The following is a 17436-nucleotide window of genomic DNA, read 5'->3' as shown; positions in this document are numbered from 1 at the left end:
CAAGGGCAGCAGCATCATGTCCCAAACCAGCAGTGTCTTGGGGAAGAATGAGAGGAACTAAACCATCTTCAGGAACTGGGGCCACCTGCTGGAATGTTGTGCTGGAGCCAGGAGAGGTAACAGTACACCCCCTTTTAGGGCCTTCCCCAAAGTCATTACACTTTTAGTGAAATTTACTGATGAGTAGAGTAGCACAATACATCTGACTGTATTACTTCCAACGAGGAGCGCAACTAAAAACTTGCAGGTCCTGGGACAAAATTTCCGCCTGCGCCCCCAAAAGGCAGAATAATCGGTTATATATAGTGACTCACAGGTAATGTCTTCTGTGATTGTTCATTTTAGCTTTCTTCTGCATCCGGCCCAGGCTGCCATGAAGACTTTTTCCGGTCACATCCCCTTTGGGGGTGGAAGAACATAAGAGGCCATATACGACTGTCCCAACAACCGCGCAGCACAGCATCCCGCTCCTGGACCCCAGCCGGCTGTCTTCTTAGCTCCCCCCGGCTACATCACGACCTGACTGATTGATTCTCCTCTCAGCCAGTCAGTGACCTGGGTGGAACAACACTGCATTCTCTGATTGGCTGAGCAGACTAAATCCCACCCACTCATGTTTCAGCCGGGTCACGACATACCCGGAATGTGGAAGATGACACTCATTGGAATTGGGAGAACGTCATGCGGCATAACACGGGCACTGGGACAGGTGAGCGTGACTGTCTTTTTCACCAAACCCCCCCCCACCAGACTTCTCCTTTAATTGTGCCCCCTACACATGTGCCGAGCCCCCGATTTACAGAACTTTTTCTATTATTGAAAAAAAAAATAAGTAAATAAAAAAAAAAAAGGGTGACATATCTAGTTCCCTAAATGAAAGAGGAGATACATGTCAGTCACCTTTGTTGATCCATCTGGGGTATGATGCTCCATGGGCAAAATGTTTGAATCTTTCCCTGGCTATTATACATGTTTATACATATTCCACAGCATTGGATTTAATATTAATGCTAATATTTTTTTTTAACAGAATTAACTCTATTATTATATAACTCTAAAATTATATTTTACCGATTGCAAACTGTCTATCTTGCAAATCTGTATATGCCTGTATAGTGTATATGTCAGAGTTTATATTCTCTCACTCAGGATTAATCCATGAACTGGTTTTCAGTCTCTTGCTAGATAATCTGCTAGGATTACAGCGTATCTGAAATCAGATTTTATATCAATATTAAATCGTCAGTATATAGAGGGGGGATGGGTCAGCCAAGGACATCCGGTCACCTCTGTGCTATTGTGAAATTCTGCAGGGTGTAAGTAATAATCTGTCACATAGGCCAAACATGATAATCAGACCTGACCAATACCGTAAACATTTTACACCCAACCCCTCTAAATGTACCATGCTACATCTATAAACATAATTTCCTAGTAACATCCTTGAACTATACGACTGCACCTCTAGAGCTGTAATTATACTAAATGAAATATATTGTAATTATCATTCTGATAAACAGATAGGCAGATGTGAGTTTGTGAAGGTGATGCATAGGCAGGTGCCAATCCTCTAGTGACAGATGGCAGGGACAGATTGGCAAATGCAAGTGGTATTCCATATTTAATTCAAGCCACAGAAAATCCCCCAGATGTGTTCCTAGAGAGGTTGTAAGAAGAGGACTCCAGCAAATAACATGCAGGATTCTCTTTTCCACGCAACACCTTCATTTTACATATTGACCTAAAAACGTGGATAAAGACATGAAGTCTTTGGATTCCTATTAGTGCCGCTTAGATGTTTACATATATATGCAATTACGGCAACAATAGGACAGTATAATTCCCCCTTTGTAAAAACGCTAGATCAAAACGCCCAAGGGGAAATCTAGTACAAGAAAGCTTTCTGTGTCACTTTGAGAAATGCAGAGAACAGAACATGCTAGAATCCTCTATTGTGTATTACTGCTGTATTATCTGCCACCCTCTCCGGCAGAGTGGTGCATTCATAGTAATCTTGGTTTTGATTTTAATCCTGCATGAAGTGGGTGGGAAAAGGGGGGGGGGGGGTAATGATTTACAGCAAACTCAATTCCAATTCATAAATCTCTCCTAAACCAATGTAATCCGAGAGCCCAGGCCGAGCCCAGTAGAGAAAAAGAGAATAAAAAGGTGGAAAGACAAACTGGGTCTTGGAAAGAGAAACTGAAAAAGAACAGAGGGGTTTCCAAGAACAAAACTGTAAAGATACAATTAAAAAAAAATAAAAATTATATAAGATAACAAGGCTATGTTCACACACCGTTAAAATTACGGACGTTTGTATTGGATGACTGACATTTTAAAGCAGTTATTTTAAAACAAAGGCCGGGGTTGGTGCTATATTACAGCCACCAAATACAAAGAAGGGGCTTTTTTACCTAGTGGGAACATACTAAGGCCCTATTACACGATTATCAGCCGTATTTGGCCATTATGGACGATAATCGCTTGGTGTAATAGAAGACAACGATCAGTCAACATGAACAAGGACGGCTGATTGTTGTCTGTTGTTGTCTTTCAAGATAACGATCTGCTGCCGTCGCTCCGTGTAACAGGTACAGCGGCAGCAGATGCCCCTACCTCCTATGGGATCTCCAGATCGTAAGGGGAGCCCCCCACACTTACCCGCTTGCTGTTGGTGCGTGTAATAGCGCCGGCAACAAACAAGGAGCAAACAAGCAGTGATCTAACAGGTTGGCGCGCTTGCCCCCGGGCATCGTCCCGTGTAATAGGGGCTTTAGAGAAAAATCATGGAAGTACACATCAAACTGACTATTGGAGAATGCCAGTCAATTACCATGCAGACACAGCTGAGAAAATGTAAATTTTTATTAGAACCAACAGTTCATCCAAGAGATATCCATAACAGTCATAAAACTCCTGATAACGTTTTATAAAAACAAAAGCAAAAATGGGGCTTAATATATAAAACAACCCCAAATGTCATACAGCAGTGAAAAATAGGCTCGAACTCAGGACATCACAACAGGTGACACCTGCTGGTTGTGTAAACATTTCTGTTCAGTAGATAAACTTTTAAATGGAGAAATAAAAGAAAAACTAAAAAAACCAAACAACAACAATGTACATTCACATCTGTCTGGAGTCAAGAACTGTAAGGTAGGACTTCAGGGATTGGACTTCTTTGGAACGAAGATGGGATGTTCATAAAACGTTGCTTAGGCCCTCCATTTTTTTTCACCCAAAGGTTTAAGCTGCAACTTTGCAATGGTATTGTTCCAAACCGAGGGTGATTCCTAAAGATATTACACCAAGAAACAATGGTCACAAACAGAAATGTGCATATGTCAGTGGCATTAAGATAAAAATGTAAACATCTTAAAATAACAGCTATATTGTAGTTAACCCCTTCGTGCTGCAGCTAGTTTGGGCCTTAATGACCAGGCTAATTTTTCAAAATCTGACCTGTCTCACTTTATGCTCTTATAGCTCAGTGATGCTTTAACGTATGCTAGCGATTCTGAGATTGTTTTTTCGTGACATATGGCACTTTATATTAGTGGCAAAATTTGGTCACTACTTTGTGTGTTTTTTGTGAAAAACATCAAAATATCATGAAAAATTTAAAAAATTTGCATTTTATGAACTTTGAAATTCTCTGCTTCTAAAAAAAGAAAGTCGTAGCACATAAATTAGTTACTAAGTCACATTACCAATATGTCTTCTTTATTCTGGCATAATTGGTAAACATATTTTACTTTTTTAGGGTGTTATGGGGCTTAGAAATTTATCAGCAAATTATCACATTTTCGTGAAAGTTTCCAAAACTGATTTTTTTTAGAGACCAGTTCTTTTTTTAAATGGATTTAGAAGTCTGGTATCCTGAAAACCCCCATAAGTGACCCCATTTTGGAAACTACACACCTTAAAGAATTAATCTAGGGGTATAATGAGCATTTTAACCCTACAGGGGCTGGAGGAAAGTATTCACAATTAGGCAGTAAAAAAATGGAAAATTAAAATTTTCCAATAATATATACGTTTAGATTAAAATTTCTCATTTTCAAAAGGAACATGAGAGAAAAAGCACCCCAAAATGTGTAACGCAGGTTCTCTTGAGTACAACGGTACCCCATATGTGGGTGTAAACCATTGTATGGGCACACAGCGGGGCTCAGAAGGAAGGGAGCGCCAATTAGCTTTTCCAATGCAGATTTTGCTGAAGAAGTTTCTGAGCGCCAGGTGCGTTTGCAGTGCCCCTGTAGTGTCAGCAGAGAGAAAAAACCCCATAAGTCACCCCATTTTGGAAAGTGCACCCCTCAAAGAATTCATCTTGGTGTGTGGTGACCATTTTGACCCCACAGGTATTACAGGAAAGTATTCAAAATAAGACAGTAAAAATGAAATACTTGAATTCTTCCAATAATATGTTTGTTTAGTTTGAAATTTCTCAATTTCACGAGGAACAAGAGAAAAAAAAAGTACCCCAAAATTTGTAACGCAGGTTCTCTCGAGTACAACGGTACCCCATATGTGGGCGTAAACCACTGTATAGGCACACAGCGGGGCTCAGAAGGTAAGGAGCGCCAATTAGCTTTTCCAATGCAGATTTTGCTGAAGAAGTTTCTGAGCGCCAGGGGAGTTTGCAGTGCCCCTGTAGTGTCAGCAGAGAGAAAAAAAACGCAGGTTCTCCTGAGTACAATGGTACCCCATATGTGGGCGTACACCACTGTATGGGTACACAGCCGGGCTCAGAAGGGAAGGTGCGCCAATTAGCTTTTTCAATGCAGATATTGCTGAAGAAGTTTCTGAGCGCGAGGTCCGTTTGCAGCGCCCCTGTAGTGCCAGCAGAGTAAAATCTCCCAATAAGTCACTCCATTTTGGAAAGTGCACCCCTCAAAGAATTCATTTTGGGGTGTGGTGAGCATTTTGACCCCACAGGTATTAGAGGAAAGTATTCAAAATTAGACAGTAAAAATGAAAAACTCAAATTTTTCCAATATGTTGGTTTAGTTTGAAATTTCTCAATTTCACGAGGAACAGGAGAGAAATGTCACCCCAATATATGTAACGCAGGTTCTCCTGAGTAAAACGGTACCCCATATGTGGGCATAAACCACTGTATGGGCACACAGCAGGGCTCAGAAGGGAAGGATTTTTCTGAAGAAGTTTCTGAGCGCCAGGTGCGTTTGCAGAGCCCCTGTAGTGTCAGCAGAATAGATTCCCCCCAAAAGTCACCCCATTTTGGAAAGTGCACCCTTCAAAGAGTTCATCTTGGGGTGTGGTGACCATTTTGACCCCACAGGTATTAGAGGAAAGTATTCAAAATTGGCCAGTAAAAATGAAAAACTCGAATTTTTCCAATAATATGTTGGTTTAGTTTGAGGAACAGGAGAGAAAACGTAACCCAAAATCTGTAACTCAGGTTTTCCTGAGTAAAACGGTACCCCATATGTGGGCATAAACCACTGTTTGGGCACACAGCAGGGCTCAGAAGGGAAGGAGTGCCAATTTACTGGAGAAAAACCGCAGCTAGTAATGGTTATTAGAATAGCGCAGTTACTAAAATAAAATAAAAAAAATTAGATTACAGGTAATGTGGGGTGGTTACGGGCAACCAGGGGTGGTTATGGGCAACCTGAGGTGGTTACAGGTAATCTGGGGTGGTTACGGACAACATGGGGTGGTCACGGGCAACCTGCTGTGGTTACGGGCAATGTGGGGTGGTTACGGATAAACTGAAGTGCTTATAGGTAATCCCGGGTGGGTACCTGTAATCTGGCATGGTTACCGCAATCTGGAGGGGGTCATTGGCAACTTGCGGTGGTCAGAGGCAACGTGCGGTGGTCAGAGGCAACGTGCGGTGGTCAGAGGCAACGTGCGGTGGTTACATGTAATCTGGCGTGATTACGGGAAACCTGGGGGGGTTATGTGCAACCTGGAAGGGTTACAGACAATCTGGGATTGTTACTGATAAACTGAAGTGCTTATAGGTAATCTGGGGTGGGTACATGTAATTTGGGGTGGTTACGGGCAATCTGGAGGGGGTCACTGGCAATTTGGGGTGGTTACGGGCAACGTGCGGTGGTTACGGGCAATCTGGGGGGGTTAGGGGTAATTTGGGAGTAAACTGCAATTATTACTATAATAAAAAGTGTGTTTTATTTTTTTTGTATGTTTGTCACTTTTTGTACTTTCATTTTCACTGTATTACTATGATTACTGTGATATTTTCTATCACAGTAATCATAGTTCAGTGACAGAGACCAAATTGGTCTCTGTCACTTTAAATTTTCCAGAGTTGGCTAGTTGTGAAGCGCATGCGCACTTCACAACCAGCCAGAACGCCGAGGAGGAAGGAGCTCCAGGATCAGGTAACGTATATGGGGAAGGGGGGGTGACGGGACATCACTTTTTATCCCCTGTCACCAATCATTCATGGTGACAGGGGATAAAAAGTGCCGGCGGCACATGGTACAAGCGATCAGCGGTATAGTATATACCGCTGATCGCCTGTACCGGGACCCCACAGGGGGGTCCCCGATGACTGCCCCATGCTCTCCGCTACCTCCGGTGGCGGAGAGCATGGGGCTTTCATTCATTTAAACTTTTCCATCCCTGCGAACAAACATCGTTTGTTCGCAGGGATGGTGGCGGCCATCTCGGAAATTATGGCCGCCGGGGGAGGGGGGTTAGTGATCGCCCTACTAGGGGGGGGCTGATCTGAGGTCTGGGGGACACTTATTTCATCTCCCCCTGCCGTGGATTCACGGCGGGGGGAGATGAAAGGCGGCGGCGGCACCGGTAATCCCCTTTACCAACGGCCGCCGCTATAACGTTAATAGCGGCGATCGTCGGTAAGGGGGGGGGGGGGGGGGGGGGCGGAGGCCGCCCCGGCCCCGCAGCCTTATTCTCTGCCATCGCCGTAAAAAGCTGATTGCAGCAGAATAAGGACCCTTAGTGACCGCCGTAAAAAGCCGTATCGGCGGTCACTAAGGGGTTAAAGGAGAAGTCCGGCCAAAATAAATTTTTGATATGTTGTTACTTATGAAAAGTTATACAAAGTTCTAATGTACATTAATTATGGGAAATGCACATATAGGGCTATTTCCCTTAATTTAGTAGATCAGGAAGTGTTAGAATTCTCTCAGATCCAGTGACGTCACGACAAAAGGTGTAATTCCTATGGAGTGTCCAGCAGAGGGCGCTCTATATATAGAAGTGTATGGGACTTTATTGTGTCTATAGAAGTCTATGTAAAGTAATGTAATGTAGTGTAGTGTATTCATTCAATAAAGCATACTGTACACTACATTACATCTATGGAATACAAAGTATTGCATAAATGTATTCATTCAATATATTAGGATATCACAGTAAGCCCGCCGATCCGCCGCATTCCCGCCTATCCGGACTATATACACTGAACTACAGCTCCCATCATCTGCTTATAGTATGAACAGGGAGCTGTAGCTGAGTTGAGTATATGACTTGCCTGCCGCCGCTGATGCCACTGCTTATGCCGCCGCGCGCAGGGGGGAGCCGCTCAGTACACAGGAGCGCTCCCCCCTCCTCCTCCTCCTTCCGGGATACCTTCTCCCTATACCACTGCTGACTTCACGCCTGGCCGCCGCTCCCCGCTCTCATATACCGGCTCCCCATGCATCCTGGTGTCCGCACTGATGGGAGCTGTAGTTCAGTTTATATAGTCCGGATCGTCGGGAATGCGGCGGATCGGCAGGAATGCGGCAGATCGGCGGGCTTACTGTGATATCCTAATATATTGAATGAATACATTTATGCAATACTTTGCGGAGCAAGTACCCTTGCTCCCCAAAGTATTCCATAGATGTATTCATTCAATAAAGCATACTGTACACTACACTACATTACTTTACATAGACATCTATAGACACAATAAAGTCCCATAGACTTCTATATATAGAGCGCCCTCTGCTGGACACTCCATAGGAATTACACCTTTCAGAGAATTCTAACACTTCCTGATCTACTAAATTAAGGGAAATAGCCCTATATGTGCATTTCCCATAATTAATGTAAATTAGAAATTTGTATAACTTTTCATAAGTAACAACATATCAAAAATTAATTTTGGCTGGACTTCTCCTTTAAGTATGCATAGCATATATAATATATATACACATACACATATACATACACACACACACACACACACACACAGCATATAATCTCTATGCACACACACACTTTACATAGTACATACAAAAAGCACACTGTTCAGTCATAACATTAAAACCTCTGACAGGTGACATGAAAACCTTGATCTTATGACAATGCTGTAATCTCTTCAAGGGAAGAGACATATTAGGCAGAGAATGAACAGTCACTTCTTTAAGTTCATGTGTTGAAAATAGGGAAATCGGGCAGTGCTAAGGATTTGAGCGCCACTTGAGATGCTTTGACCTAGTCGTTTAGCCATCACAGTTTGGTTTCTGTCAATGCCAGGACTTGTAATATGTTCCCAGTATACAGTGGTTAGTACCTGCCAAGCATTGTCCATAGGACAACAAATAAAACAACAGAATTTTGTCTATGCCTAGGGAGTGGAGGCTAGCCCAGAGGAAACATCTAGCATAGAGTGTGGAAAAATGCTGACCATGATGGGAAGGTGTCAGAACACAATATGGAGTAGTGTACCCACTACTACCATGCTGACCTCTCTATTCTGCTGAAAGGGCTTACAATGAGCAAAGGACTTCAACATGATGCAATGGTAGAATGTGGCCTGGCCTGATGAATGATATTTCCTTTAACCTGCTGACAACACAAGCCAGACAAACTCTAGACTGAAGCCGGCTCCATGCGCAGCAGCACCAGACTGCTTTCACTGGGAAAACTGACAGCTGCATTTAAACCATATGGCTGCACGTGGTTCAGAGGTCAGATGGACCACACGCTATCAAACCAAGGCTTTCTGAAGACCTTGGCTGCTACCATGACTAATCTGCCTGTTCAGTCTGCCTATGGCCAATGAATAAGCAATCAAACAAATCGCTTGTAGAAGTGCCCCCTAGGACAAAAATATTTTCTTAAAAAAAAACAAAAAAAACCAAACGCATAACACAGGAAATTTATCATTTTGTGAATATCTATATAATTTTTTACACATTTGCTTATTGCAACATCCCTATTAACACTGCCTGACTGGCCAGTTGCATCATTTATCTGGAGAAGCAGCACCAGGGTGCACTATGGGAGGAAGGCAAGCAGGCAGGCAGGCAGTGTAATGAGCACTGCACTCCTAGCAGTAAGTGGATGTTACTTAACACCAAATACCACCTATATCTAAATATTGTTGCAGACCCAATACACCCCTTCAATTTTGACTTTAAATGAGAAGGACCTAATTAAGACTAGGCAGGTGAACTAAAGTTATGGCTGATCAGTGCATATATGCTAAACTGGGCAAATATATTTCCCCACGTAATAAAGAAAACAATAAGCAGAGGAGCTATCAGCTGCACATCCGTGTAATAGCTGATGCCCAGCTGATGGCCTTTTCAGTATATAGAAAATAATAAACATGTACGCTTACCTCTCCACGCTCCCCTGATGTGCTCCTGCCTTGTCTCTGCATCCCCTGCTTACCCCAGCTGCCGTGGACATATCCAAACCTACAGTGAATCTGCCAAATCACTGAGACAGAACAGAGCGGCGGCAGATTATTGGCTGAGCAAGCTGTTGCTGCAGGGAGACTGGTTCGGAAGAGTCCATAGCGGGGATGCAGAGACAAAAAGGACACTGGGGAGTGTGGAGAGGTAAGCATACAGGTTTATTATTTTCTACATAACACTGAGTGCAAAGCAAGGGCTACACGGACATCGCTAACTATGTCCGCGCAGCCCTTCCTGCACGATCACAGAGCCGTCTAATAGGCTCTGTAAGTGAGTGCCGATCTAACAGATCAACCCTGAGCCAGTAGATGTGATAAGCCTAAGGAAAAATTAAAAGGAGGGGAAGGCTTCTGTAGTTACTAAAAATAGTGGATGGTGTTACTGTCACCCAAAAAAAAAAAAAAAAACTAAATTAAACCACCACACTCATAATACTTTGGAAAAATAATAGAATAGAGGAGACTATTTTCCCAGACCGAAAAATCATCAAGATGGATAACATTACATACCTTTACACCTCTCTGGAACTTGGAGCAAAGACTGATGTTTAAGGCCGGGTTCACACGGAGCAAAAAACTTTTTGCTCAGTGTGAACCCGGCCTAACTGTAGCTGTGAACTGACTTATAATATTACTTATGCGTATTCATCAGTTGTAGGTTTTCCATTTTAAACATTTATGACATTTACATATGATATAGTGGCATCTCTGAGCCAGCAGTCTGGAGTTACTGGTCACAGGCCTCCACAGATCTCCTACTGTAATGAAGAGTCAATGAGGAGGTGTGCATCAGCAATTGTGCCTCAGTCTGGCACGTCTCACCATTCCTCCCTCTTCATGAATAATCAATGCTGCCTGGCCTCCTGCTCACTCATGCTGTCAAGTCAGTTTCTGCCAACAGAGGACTGATCTGCAGTGAGATATAGTTAAACATCCTGGACTGGGTTGGCGCTGTGGTCTAGAGAGTCACCTGTCTAGAGACCAGCAACAGTTTGTTTTCATAGGTTCACTTCCCCCGATGGAAGGGAAATATAATAATGAGAAAATTTTTTAAAATACCTATATCATTTTTTAAAGTGCAAAGAATTCCAAATCAGTTCCAAATTCGTTTAGTTTTTTTAATACAATGATGAGAAGACTAATTTGGACCTGATTGGGAATTCTTTGCACTTACCCCTAGACCAAAGCTCCTACACAGGCTAGGACATTCAAATATATCTGATTGCAGATCAGTCCTCTGTTGGCAGATTCTGACTGACAGCTGAGTGAGCAGGAGGCCGGGCAGCATTGATTATTCATATAGAAGAGGGAGGAGGAAGGGTGAGTGGTGAGGTGTGCTAGAGTGAGGCACTAACGCTGAGCCACAACCCCTCATTGACTATTTATTACAGTAGGAAATGAGAGATTGTGCATAATCCAATCCACGGACAAATTACCAAATCTCTAATTAGTACAAATCACACCTCAATGCCCAAATGCTGTGTGTCACAAAATCTGCCTCTGTTGGATTCCCCAATACCCTATCAGTAGAGAAAGTGCCACTCCTCAGCCCTCCTAAGGTATACTCACCTTGTGACACTGGACTGGACTACACAATTAATCAGGGAGAGTGATCAGCAATGTCAATAAGGGGGCTGGCCAGGAGCCCAAATAGGTTTATGTGATGTATTGTCACAAAGGGCCCTATTACACTGGATAATTAGTGTGAAAATTCATTATATTGTTTAAATTTAATTGATGATTTTTCTGTGTGAATGCAGACAGTGATCGAAAAAATAGTTTGTGTGTCGTTGATCGCATCTTTTGAGCAGACCATAAAATCCTCGTTAATCATTTGCAAATCTTTGCTTGTTGGGATCAGGAGGAGTTGGGATCTTAGTAACGGCCACAATTAAGTAACTAACTACTATCGTTTTGTGTGTTATGGTGAACGATTTCAGGTTGTTCCTAAAATTGCTCGTTTGCAATTGTTTACTGGTAAAAATGCTAAATCAAATGAATAGTAATGTTAGGGCCCTATTACACAGAGCATTATTAGGCTCCATGTAATAGAGACAATGATCATCCAATGAAACGATCATCGGCTGATCATTTCTTTAGGCCCAGACCGAAAACCATTGGCCACCGGCCGCGCATCACTATTATACGTAGAGATGTACGGCCGACAGCTGATAATTGCCCAAACAGTAAATATTTTATGTGTCTGTATGCGTCCCGACACCGCGCACTGTGGCTTTAGAGTGGTCTGTTAGAACTGACAGGCCACTCAGCCAATCACTGGCCGGGACCACCGTGCGTAGGAGAAGACCGGTAGCGTGGACAGATCAAGTATGAATTGTCTGGGCAAGGGCTGCACGGACATAGCTAACGACGTCTGTACAGCCTTTGCTAAACAATTATCGGGCCATGTAATAGGCCCAGTAAGCTAGGTTGGCGCTCATTTTCAGTATTGATTGGGCCTTCATCGGGCCGTGTAATACAAGTTTTTTAAAGTTTTAAAAATTAAGCAGGTGGTTTAAGAAAAACTTTATTCTCCTAATTACATATTCAGAAATATCCTGTAAGTGACCCTTAAGTCCAAGCAACTCACACACAAGCTTCAGACATAGAAGCACTAAAGAGGGAGATTTATCAAAGGGTGTAAAATATACACTGGTGTAAACTGCAAACAGCAACCAATCACAGTTCAGCTTTCAGCTCTGGTAAACTGAAAGAGAAGCTGTGATTGGTTGGTGTGGGCAGTTTACACCAGTTTATATTTTACATAGTTTGATAAATGTAGGTCTTAGTGGATTTTGGGCCCTTCTTTTATTTAGGACTTAAAGTGACACTGTTACCCCCTTTTTGCATTCTGACTTCTCTACACAGGTGTAATGGGTAAATTTAGCGTTTTTCATACCTTATTTTATATCATACGTCATGGTGCTTGTTCCAGTAAAAAGTGATCTTTTATCATCTGCAGATTGTGCTGAGTGGGCGGGACTTCTTGACAGCAACATTACTTAGCCCCGCCCCTCCGGGACATCATTGCCACACAGGCCACGCCCGTTGACATGGGCCAACCTAGAAGGGGTGGGGCCTAGACCTTGAGGCCAGCCTATTCCAATGGCCGGCGAGGGGGCGGGGCCTGTGTGTGATTATGTCATGGAGGGGCAGGGCTTGCAGTGGTGCTCTGGGCCGGTCTAAGTGGCACTGCTGCAGTGAAGCCCCGCCCACTTAGCACAATCTGCAGATGATTCAGATGGTCAAAATATCAAGGCAAAACTATCAAGGTACGACAAGAGTAACTGCTTTATCAACCAAACAGCAGACTTACCCCCAGTAATGAGCCATGCCAGGCTGTAACTATCACTCCTATAATAGCTATAAAAAAGATGTGATGCAGTTGTAGTTATTAAATTGCTGGAAGGCCATAGCTTGGAATACACTCCTTTACATATCATTACTTAGATGTGCGTTTTCATGTGTTTTCTAACTACTTATCTAAGATGATGAGTCAAATAAAGTATATACACTCACATTCTCACACACTACATGCACATTATGCGCGCGCACACACACACACACACACACACACACACACACACACACACACATCTAGGCTGGCACTATCAGACAGGTACTGTAGCCATCACACTCCACCAGGGCAGCAGCACATGTAAGCAGGCACCCATAGGTCATAAAGAGAAGGAATTCACCAATCACCTTATCTTCTTGTAATACTGCACTAACATCCTGTAAATCGCAAGGTGTGGGGGTAGCTGCAGGGCACAGTATTGGATTTGCTGTTCCGCTTTGTACATCAGTTTAGAACAAATTTTTTGCCATCTAACCCACTGGAAATTTAAAGTGTAACTGTCGTTATACAAAACCTTTGATATGTCACAGAGACATCAATCGTAGGCAGAGTCCGACAGCATCCAAGGTAAAGTTCAAACTTTATTAGCACATCAGGCTACATGTACCTGATCTGCTAATAAAGCTTTGAACTTTACCTTGGATGAGGTCGGACTCTGCCTACGATTGATGTCCCAGTGGTCAGCTACTGGGATTGCCGACCTCCTGGTGTACATCCGTGTGGACTACCACTGACTTTAACTCCATTCTACGGGTGCTATTGGACTCTGCCATTTGTTATGTCACAGAGACATGTCAAAAGTTTTGATCGGTTCGGGCCAGAGTGCTCAGACCTGTACCGATCGGTAGATAGAGCAGGAAGAGCACCGCAGCTGCAGCACGTCTGCTCCCCTCTCAGAGTCTAAAATAATAATGATAATAAGACCATTATAAGTTCGACTTTTTTTTATATTCAGAGCGGAGTGAATGCACCGCAGCTGTGTCTTCACGTTGCTCCCGATCTCCGAGTACCGATCTCCCGATCGGTACAGGTCTGAGCACTCAGACCCGGACCGATCAAAACTTTTGACATGTCTCTATCACTTCAAAAGTTTTGTGTAACGACAGGTACACTTTAATATAGTGAATCATATAGGAAATGATCTGTTTGTAAACATTTGAGTCACTTGTTTAGATTATCTACAACTTGCTAATCCTAGAGGTGACATGAATCCTGTAAAAAGGAGAGAAATACAAGCTTCAATGACGTCAACCCAAGTGTTTGTAAATGTATAAATCTCCACTGTATCTAGGGAATTTTCCGTAAATGATCTAGAAGGAAATACTCAATACTCATTTCATTTTAGTAAATCGCAAACCTTTAACATCTTGTTTCTATTTTTAGTATGTTTTTACTCTGTGAAAAGTTTGTTTTTTGGTGACTTCACACTGAGGCTGTACAGTCTCCTATAAAAGTCAAAAATCCATTCCTTTTTCCAAGACACCTACAAGTTCCTAGATGTGCCAGTTTCTAGCTTTTGGATTCGGTTCTGTTCGATTTATTGTTGCAAACAATATTGGATATTGATGAGCACCAGCAAACTCTGCCCACCAATGCTCACTCGCAGTTGTCTTTATACACTGTGTACACTGTGAATAGGCAGACAGCTGTCGGTCAGCAGCTGGAACGTGGAGGGAGTGGCACAGCACAAAGCCTATTCTCCTGTATATCATGGAAGTAATACACTGATCTGTGCAGTACTTTTATCACTAGTTTATGCTATCCTCATTAAATGCAGCATAAAACCTAGTGACAGATTCCCTTTAAACTGCAACAAGCCGTTTGACTTACAGGAGTCATTGCTGTATTGCTGGCGGTAATAGTTCAGGACATAGGTGCTGGTTGATCGAATGAAACAGAAGAGCTTTGGATGTTGAAGTATTGACTTTTAACATGTCTTTAGAGGGAATTAAATAGAAACTTTCTAACAGCAAAACTGTCTAGCTTTTCCTAACCACCAATCAGAGGTCTCATTAAAATATGAACACTGACCTCTAATTGGTTGCTGCAGGAAAGTCAGACAGTGTTGCTGTAAAGTAATTTGTTATGTTCCAGAATGTTCTGCGCGGCATACCTTTTGGTATAATCTGATGGGTGCTGCCAGTTCCGATTCTCCCGGCTGGTTTGGTTGAATAACGTGGCCAGTTCATAACGAGGATCTGTACAACAGATGCAGAGAAAGTAAGATGCAAGAACCTGGAATCCAGTAAGCATGTAAACAGTTGGATAAATTTAAGATGTTTCCCCATAAAAATTTTTTTATTAAAAGTGTCACTGCTGGGAGTCTGACCCCCCAGTTATCTCAAGAACAGCGGCCCCTGATCACCAGGCCTGCATCTCACACGTGGGTCCTTTGTACAATCCTTCAGCCCTAGGAATTGGCTCATTAAGAGATGTACCATTTAATGAATCAGGCACTGGCTGATCTACTCCTGAGCTAACATTCATTCCAGCTGCAATATATGCTAGCTTTCTAGTGTATTTCACGGAAAATCAGCTAGGTGCTTAGGGCAAAACTTTGTATGCTAAGCTCTGATTACTTTGGCTGATTGAAGGTCTCAAATTTTTGTGAAAATGAAAGCTTGCAAAAAATTTGGGACTTTTTCCATGCCGAGAAGTCTGCAGAGTTATATACCCCTCCAGGCCCTCCCCTCACATTGATCAATTGTTAAAAGGTTTCCTCTATATCAGCAGGAGGTAAAATACCTTTTTACAGATCAAAATAACTCCCAAACTAGAGTAAACTAGAGTTTGAACATTTTCAAGCTGCAAATACTTCCCCCTAAACGCCCTATTACACGGACAGACTATCTGCCAAATCAGGCCTATATCTCCCTGTGTAATAGAGACAGATCAGCAGTCGGGAATTTAGGTACTATCATGTTGATAGTATAGTTTAGCTCAGGCATGGGGAAACTTTGGTCCTCCAGCTGTTGCAAAATTACAATTCCCATACAATCCCAGCAAAGCTTTGGCTGTCCAGGCATGATGGGAGTTGTAGTTTTGCAACAGCTGGAGAGCCGAAGGTTCCCCATCCTGGTTTAGCTCAATACACAGCAAAACTGTAGACCTAAACTAGCTGTAACTGTGTACTAGTTTACCCTATTGTGCTATAACCATATATGAAGATGGACTCCAATCTGACAGGGTATTATTCAGTCAAATACTAAACTGAAATAACTTTTGCCTCACAAGGAAATTAAAACAAATACAGGATCATACCAGGTCATGTGTAAACAGCGACCATATGTATTAATTGAACTAAATAACCAATATATTTACTTTACATGTAAAAGATGACTATATTTATAGGAAAATACATTTAGCAATATACACCTTGACAATATTGCACTTGTTTCGTATAAAACCATCTCTTTATATGTGCAGTATGTTTATTACCTTCTAAGTTACATTCTCCTTGTGAGTCAATATGCATCAAAACCTGATCCATATAGATGGCCTTGTTGGTCTCCAATTCAGGATCCGGAATAAAGGCTCTAAAATACACAACATATTGACAGATATATCACATTTTTTTCCAGTCTGTGTAAGACGGACAGCAGAAATGAATCAATAAACTATAGAAAAAAAAAGAAAGAAAAAAAAGAAAAAAAAAAGGGGTACGCCAGAGTAACAAAACTGTTTTTAAATTAACTTGTACCAGAAAGTTATACAGGTTTTTACATTATTATTTATTTTTTTTAAAAGCTGGTATCAGTTTTGTCAGCTTTAATTAGTTAAAGGGGTACTCCAGTAAAAACATTGTTTTTTTCAGATCAACTACAGGACGTTCTACAGATTTGTAAATGACTAATTTGAAAATCAAGTCTTATCAGTACTTAGCTGCTGTATGTCTTGCAGGAAGTGGTGTATTCTCTCCAGTCTGACACAGTGCTCTCTGCTTCCACCTCGGTCCATGTCAGGAACTGTCCAGAGCAGGAAAGGTTTTCTAGGGGGATTTGCTATTACTCTGGACAGTTCCTGACATGGACAGAGGTGACATGAACACTGTGTCAGACTGAAGAAAATACACCACTTTCTGCAGGACATACAGCAGCAGGAAGGCTGGAGATTTTCAAATAGATGTAATTTTCTGGCACCAACTGACCTGAAAACTATTTTTTCCCCTTTGGAGTACCCCTTTAACCCATAGCTGCACCAGGACGTTATTGAACGTCCTCGTGCCGCTATGGGAGTTCAGAGGGGGGTCGCGCGGCGACCACCCTCTGAACTGCCGCGATCCCGGGTGCCGCGAGTAGCCCGGGCTCGCGGCTATTAGCGGGCACGGTCCGATCGCCGTGCCCGCTAATTAAGTACTTAGAAGCAGCTGTCAAAGTTGACAGCTGCTTCTAAATACTTGCTGATATGCATCCCTGGTGGTCTA

At 42.6% G+C, this 17436-nt stretch overlaps 1 protein-coding gene across 1 annotated transcript in view; it reads right to left on the bottom strand.

Moving 5' to 3' along the window:
• Positions 1 to 2850: 2850 nt before the first annotated feature.
• Positions 2851 to 17436, bottom strand: part of S100PBP (S100P binding protein) — a 39437-nt gene continuing 24851 nt past the window's right edge. Inside the window, exons 5-7 of the mRNA XM_069971370.1 lie at positions 16452 to 16549; positions 15127 to 15211; positions 2851 to 3296 (exon numbers count right to left, since the gene is read on the bottom strand). Coding sequence (XP_069827471.1) covers positions 3146 to 3296; positions 15127 to 15211; positions 16452 to 16549 — 334 coding nt within the window. The 3' untranslated portion in view covers positions 2851 to 3145. The remainder of the gene's footprint in view (positions 3297 to 15126; positions 15212 to 16451; positions 16550 to 17436) is intronic.

Source organism: Dendropsophus ebraccatus, chromosome 5 (assembly GCF_027789765.1).
Source record: "Dendropsophus ebraccatus isolate aDenEbr1 chromosome 5, aDenEbr1.pat, whole genome shotgun sequence".
Taxonomy (NCBI): domain Eukaryota; kingdom Metazoa; phylum Chordata; class Amphibia; order Anura; family Hylidae; genus Dendropsophus; species Dendropsophus ebraccatus.
The sequence above is the reverse complement of the archived record's forward strand: the minus strand, read 5'-3'. Positions and strand labels throughout refer to the sequence as shown.